The sequence below is a fragment of the Lagenorhynchus albirostris genome, chromosome 18, assembly GCF_949774975.1.
Source record: "Lagenorhynchus albirostris chromosome 18, mLagAlb1.1, whole genome shotgun sequence".
Taxonomy (NCBI): Eukaryota; Metazoa; Chordata; class Mammalia; order Artiodactyla; family Delphinidae; genus Lagenorhynchus; species Lagenorhynchus albirostris.
This window is the reverse complement of record NC_083112.1, coordinates 75,588,296-75,612,463: the sequence shown is the minus strand read 5'-3', so window position 1 is coordinate 75,612,463 and position 24,168 is coordinate 75,588,296. Positions and strand designations below refer to the sequence as shown.

At 38.8% G+C, this 24,168-nt stretch overlaps 1 protein-coding gene across 1 annotated transcript in view; it reads right to left on the bottom strand.

Moving 5' to 3' along the window:
• MYO16 (myosin XVI) overlaps positions 1-24,168 on the bottom strand; it is a 427,643-nt gene that overhangs the window by 9,176 nt on the left and 394,299 nt on the right. The window contains exons 33-34 of the mRNA XM_060128880.1: positions 23,366-23,524; positions 10,124-10,209 (exon numbers count right to left, since the gene is read on the bottom strand). Coding sequence (XP_059984863.1) covers positions 10,124-10,209; positions 23,366-23,524 — 245 coding nt within the window. The remainder of the gene's footprint in view (positions 1-10,123; positions 10,210-23,365; positions 23,525-24,168) is intronic.

Here is a 24,168-nt window from a genome sequence, read left to right as displayed (position 1 = left end):
ATGGGGTTAAAAATAATGTGTGTGTTTTTTCCCGTTATTGAGAAAAGTCTTGTTGATTTGGTATTTAAAAGACATGAATCTAGACTCCATCCTCTTCACCACCCCCCAACTCCAGGTTTGTGAACTGTTTTGTGTCTTCTAACGTCTAGGAGACGGCAATTAGACGTGAAGATAGAATCTGACTAAGTGACCTCTTGCAAGTTCTACATCCCTAAGTGGGACTTTTATAATCTGTGCACTTACCTTCAGGGGTTAAAAACCACAAAATCTCTCACAACCCAGAGGGAAGCACAACATTATGTAAAGGCTTAATGAGGTTTATTACATATATATCTACTTGCTAATTTTTAATGGTTTTCTATTGTGTCATTAACAGAGTCCTATGACATGAACTAATTAAAAAATGAGATACAAATTTTCTTCACTTCCTGTGGCTATGCATTTCTATGAATAATATTAATAAATGTAAATTAATAATTTGCTGCTGATTTTTACCTTAAGTCTTTCCCTTCTAGGATAAAAATAGTATTTGTTAAATAATTCATATGTAAAATCATGTTGCTGTTCATTTGTCACAGCATTGATTTTTCTATTGACTATTCACCCAAAGGTGAAAAGAGGCATTTACTGACATTTATGGAAATTAAAAGAAGACAGCCTCTTGGCTGACTGAATAGTGAATATCAGTGTTTCAAATGCAAATTCCATTTCCACTCATGCTAACAACATGTTGGAGGAAAAGCATTAAAAAATGAAATTTGAAAATCAGTCTATAAAACCGAAGTTTACCTAAATAGATCCCAATGACATGGCTTAAAATGAAATTTGATTCAAAAAGTCTCTGATTAAAGGGTTGTGTATTTTTAGAAAAAAAAAAATCAAGAAAATGATCTGAGAGCAAAACAGCATTTCTGGTTTAGGCAGAAGACAGTTGATCCCTCTTAATTCAGAAATAGTCATTTAGACAGCAATCCAATTAAGTTCTTTCTTGCTATTTTGTCTCCTTTTTCGCCTACGGGTTAAAAAAGGGAAAATATCCCTTAAAAGGAACAGGTTCTATTGGAAACAAGAGTATATCTGGACAACAGGCAGTGAGGGAAGGAAGAGAGGATTTTAATTTTTTCACCTTATCTGTGCAAGTTGATTTCTTTAAAAAAAATTAACCACCGTCCTTTATTTTTATAATAAGTAATATTATATTGGAGCACATTTAATATAATTTAAATGGACAGCTATTTGCATTTTGAGCTGATTTTAAGTCCATAGCTAAGAATAAAAATCGAATCTGATGAGTGGATGCATGTTTCTTCCTACCGATGGAAAGTTATAAAATAGAAATTCATGATTGTGCATCACACGACAATTAATTTGTGACATTTCAGGATATGGATTTTGTATGAGTTCTGGTCTCTTACCTCAATTCACTTAAAAACATGGCAGTACCAGTATTAGTGACTAGAAGATTGTAGCAAAAACTAATAGCATATATTTAGAGTACATTTATAGTAATGACATATTACATTAATGGGTTCAAATACAGAGAATACATGGAAAAATATAAATCTATTATAACGGAAACATAGAAAGTAAGAGTATTACAATTCCTTTAAAAGTATTTTTCTTGGGATTATATGGGAGGCTCACTGCAAATACCAGGAGGTATTATTAAGGACAAATAATCTACTAGATTTTCTGTCTCTAAAGAATAAGTCTGTTTATAAAATTTGCTTGTTCAAAAATCTTCAATGCTGCTGCCTTGCTCTAGCCTAAAGAGTCAAGTCCACACACCTTAGCATGTTACAGAAAACCCTGTATTTTCTGACCACACTAATTATTCCAGCTTCATCATCACTCACCCTCACATAAACTCTATACGTCAATTCAATCAGATGTACCCAGAACACACTCTGTAATTCTATTTATCTTCTCTGTAACAGTCCCAGCTTGTATGCCCAGATACAGAAAGCTCGAAGGTTTCCAGAGCCCATTTCAAGCATCACCTTCATGATCTTGTTTCATATTCTTAAAGCATTGTCACAGGTTATTCTAGTAAAATCTCATAACCATGTGAAATAAGCAGGTTAAGGATTATTAGCCTCTTTTCATAGATGCTGAAATTCATCTTTAAAGCCCAAACTCACTTGGCTAGTCAGTGGTAGAGTCTGGATTCAAACCCAAGTACATTGAGTTTAGTCGACCTTCTTAATCACGTTGACTTCCAAGAAGTTTTTCTTGTCTGCTAATCAATGAACACACGTGCTTTCAATGATTATGAGACAGAAAGCGCCATGATGGGGTCCATGGGACTTAGAATCGCGCGGTGTGACCTGCTCCCTCAAGAGGCTTTCATCTGAGTATGAGCAACAGGACATAAAAACGTAAAGAGTCAGATGAACAAACAAGCTTAAACAGGACGTCAGCACAAAAACTTCATGAGGAAGCACAGCATTAACTGATTAATAAATTACAGACGCAATGACTGTTGTTGGGATACAGAGGAGACATGACTCATTTCAAAGCCAGTACGGCCAAGAGATTTCTGTTGGGCTGTGGGATTTGTTTTGGACTAAAAGGATGAGTTGGACACACAAAGAAGAAAGGCAACTTGGGTCGAGTGGGATAAGGAATGGTGTCCACACTTTTGTTCACGTCTACATCGACAATGACCGAAAAACAAAAGAGAGAGAAAACACTGTGCCACGTGGTATACAACTTGAGAGTTAGCTTTGAACTAGTCATGCAGATGTGAATAAGTCAGAAAGGAGATAAGACATAGGTATGAAAGTGAGGAAAGCAAGGGTCACGACCATGGCAGATAAGCACTCCACAGCCTCCAGAGGATGGAGGGTCCAAGTCCAAGGATACTTAACCTCACTGTCCAAATGGCCAGTATCTTCACTGGCATTGCTGTGTAGGGCACAGTTTACCTGTTAACTTATTCATTCCTCAAAATACTTATTTCCGGAAACAATCACAATCTGTGTTATGGTATTAAATATAATTAAAGAAGAATGAGGAAAACCACTTCGTGAAACTGAATGCTAATAAAACTATTAGCCCAATCCAAATGGATTTTAAAAATCAACTATATTTAAGAAAGGGGCATAGTTTAGCATGGGGGAAACATCTTCTCTGTCCTCAACCTTGAGTCTCCCTCCGAAGTTTAGTTACCAGTTAGAGCCACCTAAGTTTAGTTACCAGTTAGAGCCACTGAGAATGAGAGATAAGAGAGGCAATTCCTTCTAATCATTAAGTGCACAAATAGGTCCTAAGAGTATTAGACAATTTCTCCAGGAGGCCCAGTTTATTATAGGGGTCTCACTTTATCCCTGAGTAAAATAAATTCTATTGATTTGGAGGGATTTCTGTGTGACCAGTTGTTAAGAAATACAAGCTTTGCTTTTACATATTTATGACTCGGTGGGAGCACCAGTGATCATTATTTTGTATTAAAATGTCTGATAAGCAACATTCCAATAATCCTATCATCAGAAGACATGAACAGGCATGATTTTTACCACCTTAAAGAATAAAGATTGCTAAATAATAATGGAGGCTAAACTTAGTGAATTAAGGACTATAAATAATGCTCAGTAGCAACCCCTGAAACATTAGGCCAAATAAATGAGAAAGGGTACCAGTTTACATTACCCAAGATGCTGTAACAGGCAAACCACAAATACCAGTGGATTGACACAAAATCCACCCATTTTAGCCTTGTTCATGTTAAGGCTAAAATGGGTGTCTCTGATCAGTGGATGGATGACCTCCACGTAGTCACAAATGTACTCTGCATCTTCCTGGGTCTTGGAGTATTGTGTATCCAGCTTTTGGATGGGAAAGGGCATAAAGCACTCACAGTCCAAGGGAGGTTTGCACGGGCCAAGGCTGGAGGGAGCTCACATCAGTACTCCTGCTCCATTGGCTGTATCTCAGTCACATGACCACTCCCAATCAAAAGCATGCTGGGAAACATAGTCTAGCTAGGCGCTTCCAAAGAAATGGATTTGGTGGGCACTGTGTCTGCCAGGGGTGGTGCCTAGGGGTCAATGACTGTGTCTTTAAGACACAGTCATTGCAAATCATGCGGGTACAAGTGCTAGAGAAAATAGAGAAAGGAAAAGAGATGTCAGGAAGCATTAGAAAGGAAAATTGACAAGATTCTGCCAAAGTAGGCAACATACAAGAGCAGATCTTTTTAATCAAGACTCCTTTCCCAAAATAGATATTAAAAATCACCTGCAAGTGTATACAATTAATTTAAATCCACTTGGGCTTCAAAATCTAGGCTTTTTATGTCATTGACTTTATGACACTTCTCCCAATATCATAGTTCATCTGTTTTAGAACCTATTTCTGACTCTGTCAGAAATGACAGTTTCAAATAATAGTGTAATCATAGAAATCAGAGAAAAATCAGGTCTTGGAGGTCTACTAAGGTCATAAAATACATTCCTTTACCAAGGTTGGCTAGATTACATTTCAGCACCATGGAAAACTTTCTGTTCCTTTAGCCTAAATTTTTCTTTCAAAGTTGTCAGGCCCCATTAATGTACAGAGTAGTACACTTAATAAGTCAGAAACTCTGGGGCCCCGGTTCCCAGGTATCAATCTTCCAGTTCTCTGTATCTGGAGCAGGAACAGAGCTATTTGTCTTATATTTTCCACTTATAAAAAAGGCAAACCTGGTTAATGGTTTTGAAGAAAGACAAGGCAATACAGTCATAACTGGGATTTTACATTTAGCCTCTTGCTGTCGTTTATGACTTCAAAGTTCCCTTTTTCTAGAGTTAACACTTATAGCTAATGGTAATTTCTACTGCTCTTCAAGGAGACATCTAGCCATATTGCAGAATGGAGTTACTCCATTCCAGCCACGCTGGCCATCTTGCGATCCAGGCCGGCTCCTGTCCAGGGTCTTTGCTCCTTCCCCACCTGGAGTGCTCCCCTGACCTCAGCCTGCAGAGATATCACAAGACCCTTCTCCTTTTTAAAAACATAGTCACCATGTATACTTCAACAAAACAAACAAACAAAAAACACATAGTCACAATTCTGCATTCTCGTTCCTTTCATATTTCTTAAAATTGATTTTTCCTCATTGATAATAGTCATTGTCGTCACTGGAAAAACGTTCTGCATTTAAATACATTTAGGATACACATACGGTGCAATTCTATGAAGGAAAAAATACAAACTATAGGATTTGTCTGTGTTATTTTCCAAGCTTCTATATATCTATACAGGACATGTCCCTTTCCTGTTGAAAACACGGCCATTTAACTCTTAACCATAAAATTAATTTACTGCCTTCATTGCTTGCCCATAATATGGAAGTCACGAGTGGTGCATACTGATTTCCCGAAACCTCAGCTGTGGGAAGAGCTTTCTATGATAGATCTCCTTCGGTTTGTAGCTTACAAGTGAAATACACATATTTCCTTTGGAAAGGGTTATCTAATTTCTATTCCCCATCATGTGTTTTAGAATTACCCCCTTAACATGAAAGGAAAAGTGTCTACATTTTGTTATTTTATCTAACACACGGTTTCTTTTCCATGCCACAATATAGTTCAAGCAGTCCATGTGACAAATAAAATGAATACAGAAAGAAGGCACTGGGTTTATTGAGTGCTCTGCAAACTCTTCATTTCTTTGATATGTGACATTACAAAAAGGCTCCTTTGATGGTTCAGTAAAACAAACCACATAACAATTCGCTTCTTGGTGTGGATCGACTGCATATTGATTCTGTTAGGGCTTTCACTGGCGGCTGTGACGGAAGGGAGTAGATATTTATTAAGCTCTCAGGCCCTGGATTGCCACTATTTTATCAGAAACCATCCATGATTTCTTACATTGAATATTTGAATATTACAGATATGAAGAACAACTTTTACTGCTCTTTTAAAAAGCCAAAGAATATTAAAAAAAGTTTGGCAAGAAATACAATGAATGGCCACAATGAAGATCGAAGATTGTAAACCACACAATATTACTGGGCAGAACAGATAGATGAGAGGAATAAAATGTCAGGAAGTGAAACCTGGTAAAGTTAAAATGAGAATGTAAATACAAATTAACTATGCTCAAGTAAAAAGTAATCTCATTTTTCAATGTCAAGTGTGGACCCCTAAACAGATGTGTAAATAGCGATTTTATGCCGAGGGCAAGCACTGAGCGCTTTATTTCATCCATCCTCTCTGCTGCCCTCCTGCCTTCCGGCCTGCCCTCTTCTGCTCTGCTCAGGCTTTCGCTCTATTTATAATCCGTGGGCTCCCTGTGTCAGGTTACCTGGCCCCCTGAGTCAGCATTGCAGTCTCAGCACAAACACGAACAGGTCCCTCTAGGCTGGTGGGTGTGTTCTCAGTATTTCATTCAGTGCTGAGTCTCTTCTCCCCACTGACTTACCTCTAAGGGACTGCATCATGCCAAATGGTATAAATTTAAAAAACAATGATTTCACATGTTACAAAACGGCAAGTAGATAAACGGCATGGTATTTTTATAAACACTGTCTAATTCAAAACCCAACATGAAGTGGCTTCCTCAACCTCTGCAATTCCAGTGTTGAGAACTGGGAAATGCCACAAAGCCCCCCTTCAGGACTAGGATGTGGGATTCCACGACGTCACACCTTCACTGCTGGTTTACCTGTGCCCTGGGGTGCAGAAGGACATGAAGAGTTCGCCTCGGTTCACAGCCTGGACCTACCAAGCCTTCTACATAAGGAGCATAAATGATCACAGCCACATACTCGATCCGGCTAGTGTCTCAGCTTCTACTAGTTCCAAATATTTTAAGCAAAATTGATTTTTACTACTTTTACATAAAGTCCTTACAGTTTGCAAATTGAGTTTAAAAATACGATGGAATAGAACATAAACTACATTTTCTATATTCTGTACCTTGAGAAAAGAAGCTATTTGTGGAGGTGCTACCCCTATTAGAAAATTGTTTACATTTACATTAAGAATAATGCACACTCTATGTAAAACTTGAAAGATGAATGGATAAAGAAGATGTGGTACATGTATACAATGGAATACTACTCAACCATGAAAAAGAACAAAATAATGCCATCTGCAGCAGCATGGATGCAACTAGGGATGATCATACTGAGTGAAGTAAGTCAGAAAGGGAAAGACAAACACCATATGATATCACTTTTATGTGGAATCTAAACTATGGCACAAGTGAACCTATCTACAAAACAGAAAGAGACTCACAGATATAGAAAACAGACTTGCCGTGGCCAGTGGGGAGGAGCGGAGGGAGAGGGGGATGGACTGGGAGTTTGGGGTTAGTAGATGCAAACTATTCCATTTAGAATGAATAAACAACAAGGTCCTACTGTATGGCACAGGGAACTATATTCAATATCCTGTGATAAACCATAATGGAAAAGAAAATAAAAAAAGGAATGCATATATATGTATAGCTGAGTCATTTTACTGTACAGCAGAAATTAGCATAACATTGTAAATCGACTATACTTCAATTTAAAAAAATAGAGAATAAAAAATAAAATTAAAAAAAAACCCTTTGATATAAAGTAACTTTTATAGATAATAACAATAAAATCAGATTAGTGTGTCAGTCAAAATTCTTCTTTGCAAGCAACAGAAACTAACTCTAACAGGTAGGAGATTTATTGGAAAGCAAAATAATTGGACGTGAAGTTAAGGACAGGTTTGGCACATGGGCTGCACCCAAGGTGAACGCGGTGACCGGCGGTCACAGACACAGGCTAACATCTTTGGCCACTGGAGGGAACCACTGTGGCCAGATGACACCCCCATGGCGACATCTATCCTCGTCCCTTCCATCGTATGTCTCTCAACCCATAACCCATGGTGGATAGACAGAGCCCATCTCACATGCATTTATCCAGCTCTCAAAGGAAGGGAGGAAGGTGAAATCTCTCTCCTTATATTATCATGGTGGTAGGCCAGAAACTTAAATATGTGGCCAGCAGCTAAGAATACAAACCACAAATGTCCACTACAATTACTTAAGATTTTCACCTTGACCAAAACTTCTTTAAATTTTATGTAAAAGTTGGATGACTCCTCCATTGCTTTTAATGTCATGGTAAGCTCACTTTCAGAAACAAGACATAGGATCTTGACATCCATTCAAACTGTGGACACTGCATTTTCCCTATGACCTCTGACAAATTACTAAATCTATTTCTTGTTTTCTTTATCTACAGTAACACCCAGACATTTTATCTTCCTTAAAGGGATTTCATTAAAATCACTGATGATGCTAATTAAAACATAGATATCCTCAAATAGGAATTCAATTTTTAGTCAACATTTAATTTTATTGCTACATGCCCAATCAGTTCAGGGCTGATTTTATAGAATTCTTATTTAGTAGCATTACTAGAAAGTCTAGAATTCAATATGCCTGTATGTGTCCATATTTACTATATAAATGTCATACAAGAAGCATTTATGCTGAGAGATGTGTGGCCATTCAAGGCATAGTTCCACATAACTGTTATAGGTCCCCAACACTGACACGTGTGTCCTGCCAGGAGAATGCCCACACCAGGCATGGAAGAAAATGAGCCTGGTTTTCCATTTCCTTGAAAATATGCCCTGTGAGATAACTGGAGATTGTTTGCATTTGAAAACAAGCCCTTATTGAAAACTGGGAATGGAAAATTATTCCCGGTGGTCTTTCCCATCTCTCTTTGCATCTTAGCCAAATCCATGAAAGATCAGAGGGAAAGTTCCAGAGATGCCTATTTTATGCACCTTCTTTCAAAATTAACCCTTTTCTCTATGAACCCTGGAAAGGCTGTATCTATCACTGTGCTCTAACGTATAGGAGACGGTCCTATAATAAAAATCAAGCCAATGTTCTCTACAAGCAGGTTCTCCCGTGAATTATCATAGATAAAGCAGCTGTAATGCTTACAAGGTAAAGTAAATGCATCTCTAAGGAACAGAGGGGAGATTAGGACAATCTATTATTGCAAGCAATCAGTACTTTTTTTTCTATTTCAATGCCTATATATCAGCGTAAGTGATTTCAGCATATTGTCTACTGTAAGATTTATTTTTAAGATTAAATTATTGATTTTTCCCACTAGCTCATCAGTGTTATTTTAAAAATCTCAGCTGATAAGATAACCGTGCCTATATGATGTCAAATGTTCAGATGAAAAAAGATCTTTGGCTGGATAATTGGTTTCATGAAAACATCTGAATACTTGACTGAGTTTTTAAACGATTTTAATGTAGATATTTGACAAAGCAAAAGTTGTGCTGTAACTTCATAAAAAATAATCTTGCTGCTAAAGCAATAATCTTTAATATATTGATAATAAAATCTTTGATACATTGTTGGTTGTGTACCACCTTCAAAGCAAAGTCATATTTTTTGAAGATACTTATTGAAGGCAGTATTTTAAAACTCAACATAAAAAGGACACTAAACTATTGATATGAATCCTTTATTCTTTCTACAAACACCAGAGTTTATTTTAAAGTGACAATCCTCTTTATTTTGGCAAAATTTTTGAGGCCAAACACATTGCGCATACACGTGAAATTACTGAAGCACATCAGAACAGTTTTGTGAACTGCAATCTCATTTTGATTTTGCAGTGTTCTGATCATATGATAGTTTACAAATGAATTTGGATTACATGGAATTTGAGGTGGAAACTGAGAGATAATGGCCATGAAACCACAGGGACTTCAAGCATTTTCTTTCCATGTTGTCCTCACTTACAGCCTTCCTATTTCAGCTGAGGTCCAATGCAGGAAATACTGATGCCATTCAGCAGATGAAATATACCCTTCACCTGACAGTGACTTTAAAATGCCACTACATAAATTATGTCAGAACAGTTCATATGAAACCATCTATTAATTTTTATTTGTTTTGAATGTTCTTCTTTTTTTGAAACCAGCAGAAAATAGAGAGCAGTCACCTGATACAAAGGGAAAGAGAATGTTGAGGTGAAGAAACTTACAGCAGAGTTGAAAATAACTGTGTTCCCTAGTCCAATAAGAACAAACACTCTTGGTCACACCTTCGTGAATCTCTTGTAGGCATTTAACATCAATTACCATAGCAAAGGTAAGCATTGAGGGGTCATTACCTGAGTGGTGTGACTCTCTCTATGTCTCTGAAGGGAGGAGGTCCCACTCCCAGACAACCTGGAGAATCCATCGTCTTCAGGTAAACCTATGGAGGTCAACACAAAATAGCCGTTAAGTTGTGTGTTCTTTCCCCAAATAAAGTAAGTCGTGTACTTACTGAACAAATTAAAATGGTGACATTTCACGGATTGAAATGAAGGTCCGTAAACACTCATTGAAAAATAAATTTCCCAAGGCAGCATGGTAATACCAGGTATTGCTGGAGTTCCATCTAATCAAAGAGGAAATATACTGACAAAAAAAGCTGAAATGATCATGAAGAAATATGTCATAATAGCACAGACGTGGGCAAAGAAGTACTGGAGGGGAGAAGGAAAACTTTTCTAGAGGCTGCAAATAGTCTGATGAAACACAGATGGGGAAAGAGAAGCCTGTGGGCAACGAAGGGTAAATGGGTCCCTGGGGTGACAGTTTGCTTCCCATTTGTGGGGTAGCAGGGTGGCTGAGAAGGGATGGAAGACAGATAAGATAAGACACCATCAAGTCTACGTGTCAGATGAATTGTATTGACTATCGTTCATTCTGCACCCAAAGGAAAGGAGGAGATTGGGTGAAATTCCACGCAGAAAAGGTCAGGGTAGCTGCCCGATCACAACAGACCAATACATAACCAACCCTATAGGCTCAGTGGCGGGTCTGAGGCAACTTATATCTCCCACGATACAGAAGTACCCTCAAGGCTCCAAAAGGTTGTAGTAATTATCCCTCGTGACCCAAGCAGGGTTTTCCATCGTCAGCCTGGCTGACGTTTTGGGCTGTGTAATTCTCTGCTGGGGGTCTGTCCTGTGCATCTCCTACTCAGTTGTGGCAACCAAAACCGTCCCCAGACATTGCCAAATATCCCCCGGGAGGCAAAATCATCCCTGGCTGAGAAGCACTCTGAGAGAGGGATCAATCAGGTGACTTACTGATAAAAATGAATGGACTAAAGAGTAACAACTGTCCAAGGAAAGTTCAACCTAGACAACTTTAGATTCTGAAGTGATTGCTCCTCTCCTCTGAAATCGTAATTAACCAGTATGGTATAACGGATTAAACATGTACAGGATTCCTGATTTAAACATCATTAGAAAACCACTCATAGTTTTCCAGTTAGAGAGTTAGTTCTGCAGAGAAGTCCACGTCATCCTGTTAACACATAAGAAGTCTTCCCAGTTGATCTTGATATATATACAAATACCTTGGCGTGGAAGGGTTAGTTCATTGAGACTGGGCAGGAGAGAGCCAGTATCTAGGAAGTGATAGACATACGGATGGGTGGTCATGGGGGGACTGGGTCTTGGTCAAAAGTAATAGCAATGTCTAAAGTTGCCCAGGGGAATACTGTATCGAGACCCGGGTAGCAGGTGTGGGGAAGGGTCCAATCAAGCAGTGAGTGTTAGAGTGATCGGAATCAATACAGAGGAAGGGTGGGTGGAAATCCAAGATCACACACAGGTTGCGTTCCAGGCAACTAGATAAGCATAGTCACAATAAAATGTATGTCCAGGTAGCAGGGCAAAGCTAAGAGTTTGGGATTCATGGGAGATGGGGATGAAGGGCCCATTGACAAGCAAGACAAATGTCTGCTGCTAGAGAATCCGGTTCACTGGACGTCTTACAGAGACTAGGAACCTGGGGAAGGAGAAGAGTGCTGTGATCCGTTTTTTAAAACGAAATGATCAATTAGAAGATTGCTCGCTGAATCCGAACAGAAAGTCAGCTTAGTGCAGATCCAAACTCAGAGCCAAGTCATTAGCATGAACTGCTCTACACAGTGTCAACTAAATAAAGTTAGGGAATATCTAGGTCACCCTCTGAACAAGGCGCTGGGAAATGCGCCAAGACTCAAGAAAAGGTCTGCCTCCGAGGATCTCAAATCTTCACGGTAATGCTTCTTAAGCAGAATACACAACAGAATGACTTAAGGGTTCCACAGGGCACAGGTGGCGTTGAGATGGATCTGGAGAAAGCAGGGATTCACTCTGGGTGAGGGATTAGAGGAAGAGTGACGGTGGAGATGCCAAAGGCTGTGGACCTTCCAGGATGGGGAGGATTTTGAAAGGTGAGCGAGGTTGAGGAAGGTCAGCCTGGCCAAGGGAACGGAAGCGCTGAAGCATCGTAACATGGAACACGAGATGTCCCCACGTCCTGGGGGTGGCCTGTAAGATGGCCGAAGTAGGGGACCTGGAGGGTGTAGTCCAGAAATTAAAGGCGTCACCTAACACTTCACAGAATCTGGCGATATTTGAAGGCAATGGGTAGCACTGTAGATTTCTGAGAAGGGCTGTAGCACCAGGGTACCGAAGTGGTGGGTGCAAAGGCATCTCTTACCTGTCGACTAAAGAAGGGTCAGGACAGATAGAGTCAGTGTCGGGGGTGGGGATGGAAGGTTGGGTGGTGACAGAGAGAGAGTGACAGAGAAGAAAGGGGCACTGGAGAAATTCTGGGAATGTCATTTCCTCTTGGTGATGCAGGAGGTGAGGGGGCTCCAGGGGAAGATGACTCTGGGGCAGCACTGACCCTGAAGGTCATAGCAGGGAGGTGAGAAAGCCCGGTTATGGCGAATACGCATGGGAGTGTGAACCCGGAGGCGCAAAGAAATAGCTGGAAGCACTGAAGGTGCAAAGGAGATTAGAAAAGGCAGGGTTTCTTTTTTGGCCAACAAAACCTTTTATTTTGTTGCCATATTAGAAGCAGTACTTTTTAAAGGCAAATGATCTAAAAATGGCACCAAAGACACACGCCATGAAGGAAAAGAAAATGTATCAATACTTCTATTCGAACCTTAAAAATAAATACACTTTAAAAATATCAAAAAAGTAAATTGCAAATTAAAAAAGAACAACATAGAACATTTAAATACACCAAATAAAAGGCTCTATTATTCTTAAAACATCCTACAAGTTAAAATAAAGGACCTACTTTCATATTTTAAAATATGGGCAAAGGCTCTGTACAGAAAATGAGAGACTTTAAGTGCACTAACTAATAAGTTTATTTTCATTAAGTATTCCAAGAAGTGCACATAAAACTACAATAATTAACCCATCTTATCTATCAAGACAACAAATATCTCAAGACTTTATTACAGAAATTTCGTACATATAAAAGCAAAGGGAATATGGAGTGAAACTCCATGGACCCAACACCAAGCTTCAGGATTTTCAGTATTTCAGTCTTGTTTCATCTACTTCTCATTATCTTTTTAAAAAATTACAGAAATTATATTATTTCACCTGTAAATTCTTGAACACGTGTCCCTCATGTAGCTAAGGGACATTGTTACACAGAGGCATCAGAAGAACCCCAGAGCCTTGGGGTAGAGAATCCCACTGTGCTTTCCCACGGGGTTGAAGACCCCTGATTGGTGCTGGCAGCACATTCAAGGTTCATCTGAAGCCCCTTATTTGTTGACTTCCATCGGAAGTGGGATCTCCATCACAGAACCATTTCTCACACATACTTATAAACCTGCTCTAGTTCTCTCAGGGCACAGCCCTCTCCCAGACCAGACTCTGGGGCAATAATTCCCAGCAAACACAGTTCTACGCCCCTCCTTCCATGTACTCTTTCTGCGGCAGCAACAGTGTGCTTCCCTTCCCTTGAACTCTACCCACATACCCCGACTTCCATTCATGTCAGAGGCTCCGAATCATAATGTCTGAACACCAGTGTAGACCATCAAAATGACCTGCGTGTTTGACTATACACACGTGGGTACTTGGGTCTATGTGTAAACAAGTTATAAGGCATTGATTCTAGTATTATAGCCTGTGTGGTCTTGGAGGAATTAATTCACTGCCTTACACCTCATCTATGTCATGTACATAATTCTAGTTTTTATTGGATAAATCCTCAGGGATCTTCTAGCTCTAAAATATCGAAGACTTTTATGGTATCTGTGTATAGGTAATATTTATTGAGAGCTAATTTTAGCTAGCATCATCGTACTGATACTAAATCCTCATAACAATCCCACAGGGCAGGTCCTTTGATTGTCCCCATTTTTAAGCTGAGAAAACTGAGAATTGGAGAGGTTAAGTCATTTTCTCAGGGTCATGGAGTTAGCGTGCATCAGCCCTGGGTCCGAGCCCAGGCGGAGAGGAGCCGCGCGACACTGCTAGGAAATGGCAGAGTCAGCAGTTCCATCCGCCATTTTCAACCCGACTTCTCAACTACAGTGGAGGACACTGAATTAAATGAAGTCCAAATTAGAAATTATTCAATATGACTTCAAAGTATCTTTAATGAAACGGAGGAGTGGAGCAGGGCTTTCTGAATGCCTGAGGAGCTTGCTTTCTTGACAAACCTACGTTCTGCTGCTCAAAATAGATCATTGCACCAGATTCTAGATTGTCAAGTGAAGACTTGCTTCCCCTGGAGGTTTGGCTCTGAATCAGAAAGCAGTACGAATTCCAGAGAATCTATACAGTTCCTATAAAAAAGATGAGGTTGTAAAACCTATATTTGAATACATTTCATGGATTCTAACCAAGGGCTCCTTCGCTAGGGGTCTGGATCTTTCTTGAGCATGAGTGAAAAAAGCCATTCTCCAAAGTTCCCAGAGTCGATGTGGTTTGGTTCAATAGCACTAGGTTCAATGTGGCCTTGGAGTCTATAAGAATGCAGAGCTTCTGGTCTGGTAAATGGCCTCACCCAGTACTTTATCACCATAGATTATCCTTACAATGCACCGAGGATAAACACAGCACAAATAAAGAAAGACAATCTTCAGAGAATGGTAAATGGAAAATCAAATGTAATGACTGTATTCTTTAATTGTCATTTTTTCTGAGTCCCAGCCATAAAATGTGTAGTCATCACGCAGCAAGAAAGAAAATCATACTGAACATAAAAATGGCCTAGATAGAATTTGTCATATCCTTATTTCCCCACTAAACATCTTTAGATTCACAATATTTTGTTTGCTATAACTACAACGTTCTAGCAACTAAAAACTGTTCTCTAATCTAATGATAAATAACCACAAGTCCAGGGAATAATTAAATATACAAAAAAAGATCTAAGTCTGTGTTCGCATCAGTAAAAGGATGGCAATTAAAGTAAGTGATAGCTATAATTACCCACACATAACTATATTTCAGCAAATGAACAAACAGATAATTATTTCTGGGAAGCAGAGGTAGCATGCAGATACTGGCATTCCAGAGAAATCGTTTCCTTGAAAATAACACTACTTCTGACTCCATGAAAACTTCAAGTTATTTTAAACATTTATTCCCATCTCGTGCCTTTATTTAGTAAGCATATTGACTATACGCTGTGAATTGGGAACCAGTACGACTAACCGATTTGAGTTATAATGACCATGTATATATCATGTGCTGTACATATATAACATCTGATCAGTTTTTAGCATACCGACCAGGAGAGGTTTTCTGACTCTGGTCCCGGCATAGGACTTACTGGTTCTTATGAAATAGGCAACATGATCCCAGTCAGTAAATGCTGTTACTGAGTGCCTGCCTGGATACCCAAGCATTGCACCAGCATTTGAAGGTTTCAGGAGCCCAGAAGCTCATGGTGTCCTCACAGGTACATCAAAATAAACATGTCATGTTGCTTTGAAAGACTGAAATCCCAATTGAAATAATTTTCCTTTTGTGCACATAACTCGAGATTTTCAAGTGATCTTCAGTGAACAACAACGCAGAACTAGCTCTATTTTAAAATCTGGTCTCTATGAGCATTTAAGGGATAACGTGTAAATCTCTGTTTCAGGGTTTGAACATACGCTATCAGTTACATACTGAAGTGTTGAAGCCTGATATTCCTAAATATTGAATTTTATATGATTAATTTCAGGCAACATACTCCACAAAAATTTCCATTTGGTCTAGAGAGTTTTTTGGTTTGTTCTGTTGGTTTTGGGGGTTATTTTGATTTTTAGAGTAAGACTCAGAGTTTTTTGTGTTAAGTTTTCTAGGACCATTTACCAAGCCATAGCTTTTGGCTTTTGACTCAAAACACAGACAAATTAAATATTTTGGTAAAGGGGAGTGCCTATTTTCTCTTTCCTTGTGGTAGAATAAGATCACCCAAGGTGAGCTAGGGAGGATGGCGGGGAGTAAAAATTTAATAAAAATGAAAGGATATATGTTACCTTTTTAAATGTTTTTGCATTCAGTTTTGATCATCCAATACATTTTAAATTCCCTTTTTGTTTAGCAGCTATCATTAAATACTCCAAAATTGGAAATAAAAAATGAATTAATTACCTTCTTACTAGATATATGCAACCTTCGTGAAATATTCTCTTATCACATACTTGTTGACTTACTGCTATCACTCAAATTCCATTGTTATTATTTTAAGAATATTGAATTTCAGTATAAGGGTATACAATGTTTTTGTTATCCTTTTTGTAAAGGGTTATCATCAGAGATTTCAGAAAGCAATGGTTTTAAAAGAAAGATCATATCTCCATATTTCCATCTAAACATACACACACACATAAATCTGAACGTGACACATTAACATGGAAAGTTTTACAAAATGTCTATTTTAATCAAGTTGGAGTAATCCATCATAAACACTCAGTTTTATTTTAAGGATAGAAAATCAGGAGGTAATTCTAACATGCAACAAATAGGGCTGGGTTATTTTAAATCATGTTCGTCCTATCTGATGAGATGCTATGCATCCTGTACAATTAACAGCCAACTGTAAGCAATGCAGACCTGCATTTGTTGACCTAGAGATAGACCACGTGAGATTTCTAAGGGAAAAAAGCAGATTGTTAAAACCACATGTACAGTATAACTCAAGCTTTATAAAAACAAAACCAAACATCTTATATAAACACACACATATACTTGTATGAAAAAAACCAGAATTCTACACAGTGGAATATTAGACACGTTTTGGGTATTTCTGGGTAATACAAGGAATGGTAGGTTTTACTCATTGTTTATTCTTTCCTGTATTTTCCAAATTGTCACATAAAACATGTACAGCTTTTGTAGCCTGCATAAAATTAAAACGCCAGATGAATAGTAATATGTTGTTGAAGAAGAGAGGAGAAAACTTAGGAAAGACCCATGCTCTGGGAACCTGGGAACCGGTACGTCTGTCTGTTCTTGGTAACTGCAGCTCTTTTCCCTAGAAATCTTTACCGCAGGTCTAAAAATCCTTCTGTATCTTCCCAGTGTCATTTCCTCCCATCGTACCAAAAAGCCTCTGTCTTACGAGCCAAATACTTCCAACCAATCGTTACATGGAATCCCTGCTTAATATGGGGGGAGGGGAAGCATTCAGAAACACTTGGGGGCTTTTTCTCTGTGTGTGTGATGAAAACAATCCTTCTTCTGCGTGCCAACAGAACACTCCCGCATTACCCTGGGGTCCTTGATGCTAAGCTTGAACAAGCGCTGCCCTAATCATCTATCCACCCCATGACTCCTTCCAAGTAAAGCGCGACTTGTGATGAGAATCGCCTGGCTAGATCTTCCCCAAGACCCATTCGCCCCCTCCTGCTGGGCAGGAGTGAACATTCAGCAATGAACATTCTTGGGTCAGCAATGAACATCCTTGGGCGAGCAACGTGCTCAGATGAAAAACTACATCCCCCGACCTTACTTGGACCTGGAGGGAAGCCAGAGATAGGACGGTGAAGCCAGAATCTCTTGACGGCCATGGAGTACCACCATCCTGGCTACCTAACAGCCATTCTGAAATACCCTCCCTCCCTCTTTCTCTCCCATTTTTTTTTTTAAAGTGAGGAACTGTAACTACCACACAAGTCAAGAAAGAGAACATTGTCCGTTACCCAGAAGCTCCCAACATTCTCTCTCAAATCGGTATTGGCTCTTTCTCCTCCGAATGAAATCCCTGCCCTAACCTTCCTGGTGATCCTTTCACAAAGTTCCGCATCCTGGTCAGCCAGTTCTGAAATTCTATAGGGTCTGTAGTAGGATTACGTGGCGGTTTTAATGTGCATTTCTCTAATTACGAATAAAGTTGGACTTCATTAAAAATGTTGACATGCCTTTTCATTTGTCCTTTCTGTTTTTCTGTTCAGTAGTTTTTGTTTGTTTTTAAGTAAACTCTGAATATGGCCCTTTGTTGGTTAAATGTGTTGAAAATATTTTATCCCATTACATACATATACATATATATATGTGTGTGTGTGTATATATATATATATATTTTTTTTCCTTTATGGTTAGCACTTTTTTGTATCCTGTTTAATTTGTTTAAGAAGTCCTTTCTTTTCCCATCTCTGAGGTTAAAAAATTATTATTCTATATTTTCTTCTATAAAGTTTATTTTACATTTGACGTTTAGATCTAAAATCTACCAGGGATTGTGTGTGTATAGTGTAAGGTAGGGGTCAAGTTTCATTTTTGTTCCTCACATGGACAGCAATTGATTATTCTTCCTCCAATGCCAATTCTGTCATAAATTAAGTGGTTATTTATGCAAGCTGGGAGAGGTTTCTGCTTTAATTTTTTTTCTTCTCCTTCTTCATTCTTATTCTCTGGAAGAGTCTGTATAACAGTGGAATTATTTCATCCTTAGAATTTTGAGAGAACTTACCAGAAAAATCATTTGGGCCTAGAGTTTTCCTTGTAGGAAAGTACTCATTTACAAACGCAATAATTTAACATTTACATTACTATTTAGCTCTCCTATTTCTTTTCTCTATTTTGGGTTAGTTGTAATTTTTTTGGAGAAAAGTATTCATCTAAATTCACAAATTTATTTTGGCATAAAGCTGTTTATAATATAATCATTATCATTTTTTTAATTTCTGGAAGATCTGTGGTGGGTCCCCTTTTTCATCCCAGAATTGGCTACTTGTGTCCACTTTATTTCTCTATCACCCTTGAAAGAGAATTCTCAATTTTATTAATGCTTCAAAGATTTTTTTTTCAAAAAATTAACATTTGACTTTGTTGCTTATTTTATATTTCAGTAACTTAGGTTCTTGTCTTTCTTGAATCTATTGATTACTCAGCAATGTAATTTTTTTTTTTTTTTTTTTTGTGGTACGCGGGCCTCTCACTGTTGTGGCCTCTCCCGTTGCGGAGCACAGGCTCCGGACGCGCAGCCTCAGCGGCCATGGCTCACGGGCCCAGCCGCTCCGCGGCATGTGGGATCCTCCCGGACCGGGGCACGAACCCGTGTCCCCTGCATCGGCAGGTGGACTCTCAATCTCTGCACTACCAGGGAAGCCCAGCAATGTAATTTTTAACTTCCAAACAGAACTGTTGTTGTTTTTAATATGTGCATGCTATATCTTTTCCTTTTCTATCCCTTCACATTTAAATTTTCAGCATCCTCATGTATTACATGTTTTCAGAAACTTTAAGCTTTAAAATATTGTATTAATTGATTTTTAATGTGAACTTACACTAAATAAGAGTCTTTTAAAGTTTAATGGAATTCAATTGAGTTTAAATTACTTTCATGTATGCTTTTTTGTCTACCATCTGAGACTTTTCAATTTGTCGTACCTTGAAGATATTCCTATTCTACCCCTTTTGCTATCTTCTAGGTTGATTGACTTTTTATTATTCTATTTTACTCTAATAGTTTGGAAATTATACACCTCTCTACTGTTCTTTCAGTGGTTACCTTTGAAATTATAACCTGTTAATGTGATTTATCAGTGTATAATAGTAAATATTATTTTTACCCCCTCCTACCTTTACTTAGTTTTTTATTGTTCATTTTTCCTTCTTTTACCTGAGCATTCTGGGTCTGTCCATGTTTAATTCTTTCAGTTTTTGTTTTGTTTTGATAAGATATCCTTAACTCCCTTCATTCTTACAGAAGTATTTTACTGTTTGTAAAATTCTAGATTGGCAGTTACTTTATTTGAGCATGTTAAATATGTTATTTCATTGTCTTTGGACTTCCACTGCTTCTTTAAAGGTAATTTGTCTTTTTTTTTCCTTTTTAACCTCTGGCTGCTTTTAAGATTCATGCTTGGTTACCAGTGTCTCACTACGATACGCCTAGGAGTATTGTTCTTTGTATTTATTCTACTCAGGCTTTTTTTTTTTTTAAACAAAAGTGACATGTACAGAAAGAGAGATTCACCTTTATTCTATGCACCTGCCTATAAATTTATAGGAACACACTCATTCCTGTTTGTCAATACCACCACATGCCCCTCTGTGGTCTGCTGTGGTCTGAATGTTTGTGTCCCCCTAAAACTCATATGTTGAAGCCCTACCCCCCAGTGCTCTGGTGTTAGGAGGTGGAGCCCTTGGGAGGTGATTAGGTCATGTGGTGGAGGCTCCATGAATGGGATTAGTGCCCTTATAACAGGGACCCCAGAGAGCTAGCTCCTTCCTTCCACCATGTGAGGGCAAGCAGGAAGCTGGCAATCTGCAGCCTGCAAGAGGGCTGTCATCGGTGTCGGCACCCTGACCTTGGACTCCAGCCTCCAGAACTGTGGCCAACACATCACTGCCCTTTACGGGCCACCCGGCCTGTGACATTTTGTTACACAGCCCAGCCCTGGCCACTGCACCCAGCCTCTGGCAACTACTCATCTCTTACTGTCCCTGTAGTTTGCCTTTTCCCAAATGTCATATAAATGCAATCATACTTAGAGTCTTTTGATTCTTTTTTCACTCAGTGCAATGCATTTGTGATGCATCCATTTTGTCGTGTGTAATAATGGTTCCTCCTTTTTTATTGCGGAGTTGATCCATGCACTGGTCAGCCTGTGAAATGCTCCTGATGGGCCCACCCAGAGGCACTCACACCTCATGTAACCTCTTCCCACGATTCGACTGGACATATGGCCTGAATCCAACAAGCTGGATGAGGTTGGAGTGCTGGCTGTCCCCTCCAAGAGCAGCCGTGCAGTGGGCGTGGCTTCCATCCTGGATGCTCTTCCTTGCTTTCCCATGGACCGCTTGCTCTGGGGGAAGCCAGCCACCCTGTTGTGAGGCCTCCCTTGTGGAGATGCTCCTGTGAGTGATGTTGAAATCAGACCATCTTTCCAACCAGCCTCAAGATGACTACAGTTTTGACTGATAGCTGATTCCTTCCTCGTGAGGGACCCTGAACCAAAGGCACTCAGCTCAGCTGCATCCAGATTCCTGACCCACAGAAACTACAAAACAACAGCCTCTAAGTTCTGGAGGGTAATTTTTACACAGCAGTTAATAACGAATACAGTCCAGTCACCAACTGAAGGACAATTCATTTATTTCCAGTTTTAGGTGATTATGAATAAAGGTAGGATACACATTTGCATACAGGTGTTTATATGGACGCTGTTTTCATTTCTCTTCGGTAAACACCCAGGAGGGAGGCTGCTGGGTCATATAGAAAGCGTATGTTTATGAGAAACTGCCAACTTAAACCTGTTTCTTAGTGCTTTCATCAGTGTTGGAGAATTCTCTCCCATTTCTCACCAGATCTTTTCTCTTGCCCACAGAGGAGAATTCTCTCCCATTTCTCACCACATCTTTTCTCTTGCCCACAGACTCTCTCTCCCTTTCCCAGAATTCCAAAAACAGTTCTCAGCATATCCTTCAGGTCTCTAAACTATGTTACTGGAATATAGGTTCTAAACCATTTTCTGGAATTTCCACTCTTCTGCTTCTTTGCGTTTCATTCTTGATATTTTCTGACTTGTCTTCCACTTCCCTAGGATTTTTTTTAATGGCTGTGTCTAATTGACTTTAACCTCATCCTCTATTGTACTTAGTTTTATGACTGCATTTTTCAATTTCAGAATTTCCATTTGACACGTTCTCATGGTTTCTGATTTCTGCTGAGATTCTCATTCTTTTAACTCCTTAGGCCTAGTAAACATACTTATTTTAAAGTATATGGTTTTGAACTCCAATCTTTTGAACCCCCATGGATAATACACTGCAATGGATTGCTATTTCTGCTTGTAATTTTCATCTGCTTTTGTGTCCTCATGTGCCTGGTTCTTTTTGATTATGTGTTGAACTTGGTATTTGAAAAATGGTTTGTAAGAATATTCTGAAGTCTAGAATACTGTAATTGTCCTTTGGGATAGATTATACTTTTTTTCTCCCAGGTACCTGTGGGCCCTGTCAATCTTGGAGGACCTCATTCCTGCCCCAGGGATTGAGAAGACTCATAGCTGAGCTGGGGTTCCTGGTTTTTCTTCGGATGGACCCTTCAAGGCTTCACCCCAGGGCCCTGGCAGGTGCTGGACTCAGCCTGTCCCCACAATCCTAAAAGGCACAGCCAAGCTTCTCAGCTACCTCCTGTGGACTCAGTGAATGCCCCCAACGTCCTTCAGAGAAAAGCCTAGAATATAGGCTTCTTTGCTTGGCCTTCATTGCATCCCATGCCCACCTTCTCAGTCTCTTCAAGAAAAGATTGGTCTGAATTTTCCCTTCAGACAATACTAGACGCCCTGGGCTTCTTCTAGTGTGGGAGGAATAAGCTACTTGTTTAAGCCACTATTAGACAGGGTTTGGATACACACAGTCAAGCCAATTTCTACAGGATACCTTCACTGATACACTCACATTGAACACCTAAAGCCAGTGTGGTGTTTACCATTCCTTCAGTAGTATTTTCCTTCACACTTTTGAGGAATGAAAAGAAAAAGGGGAGGGGGGAGGGATAAATTAGGAGTTTGGGATTAAAATATACACACTGCTATATATAAAATAGATAACCAACAGAGACCTATTGTATAGCACGGGAAACTATACTCAATTGCTTGTAATAGTCTATAAGGGAAAAGAACACACACACACACACATATATATATATACATACACATATACACACACACATATATATCTGAATCACTTTGCTGTACACCTGAGACTAACCAACATTATAAATCAACTATATTGCAATAAAAAATTTTAAAAAAATAAATAAATTTTTAAAAGAAATGAAAAAGATATATTTTTCATTAAAAATACTGTTAGTGCATCCATCGCCTCCTTCTGCCCAGTATACGTCTCATTTTATACTGGTTTCCACAGACCAAATACTCCATAAAAATCTCTGAAAAGTCAACTAATACCGAATGCAATTTGAATTCTTTAACTTGAAAATAATAAGTTGACAACACACCCTAGAGTGATATTTCATACTCTATAACCTTTTCCAGTTTTTAAACCTACTTCATTTTTGTTTTAATTCCATTCTCCCTAGAAAGTTGATACAACTTAGAACGTATATCTACTTACTTCCGGGTGTAACGAAGTGCTTACCGTTTGCGACGGAATTTCCATTTTCGGCAGTGATCGCGCTGGAGAGTGAATTAGATAATTGAATCCCATGGTTATTTGCATTTCTATCTTGGGTCTCTGATGCAATTTCTGATGTACCAAGATCATCTCGGCTAGTAAGGTTCATGTTAGTTTCAAAACCTGAAACAAATTGTAAAAACAATTCTTCTTTTCTGATAACGTGTACTGAGCAAGTTGAATCAGAGTGGAAGGAAATAATAAAACTTATGAAAACAAACATTAATTATGTTTGAAACAGTAAATTAATAATCATCCTTAATCAAACGTATAGCCTACAAAACATTCACCAAATTTTGACATAATACTGTTAAACATAATGGGATGCATTCAGTGGCAATAATGAATTTCATAACTTGTTATTTTCAAACATTATTATGAAATCTATAAAGAATTTTTGATGTCATACGTCTAATTACTTGTCATTACAGAACTGCCTATCTTGGGAAGGTTATCTCCTAAAAGAAGCATAGCAATCTATTCATGTTTCAGAAATTTTCTGAGTTTTTAAATGAAGTGGAGCTGAGGCAACCTTATAGCTTTGAAAAAAATGTAACAGATATATTTTCGCTATTGTTACAAAGTTTATTATCCACTTAGGAATACTAAACTTCAAAATCCTACTTCTGCATTCTCTACAGTAACAAAATTACCTAAATGTTTAACGCATGTGCTGTACTGAGTTCTCTGAGGTGAAGAACACAGACGCCACTGTCCAAATTAGGCTGAAGAGCTGAAAGGCGTGCTCCCACCCTCTGGGGAATTTC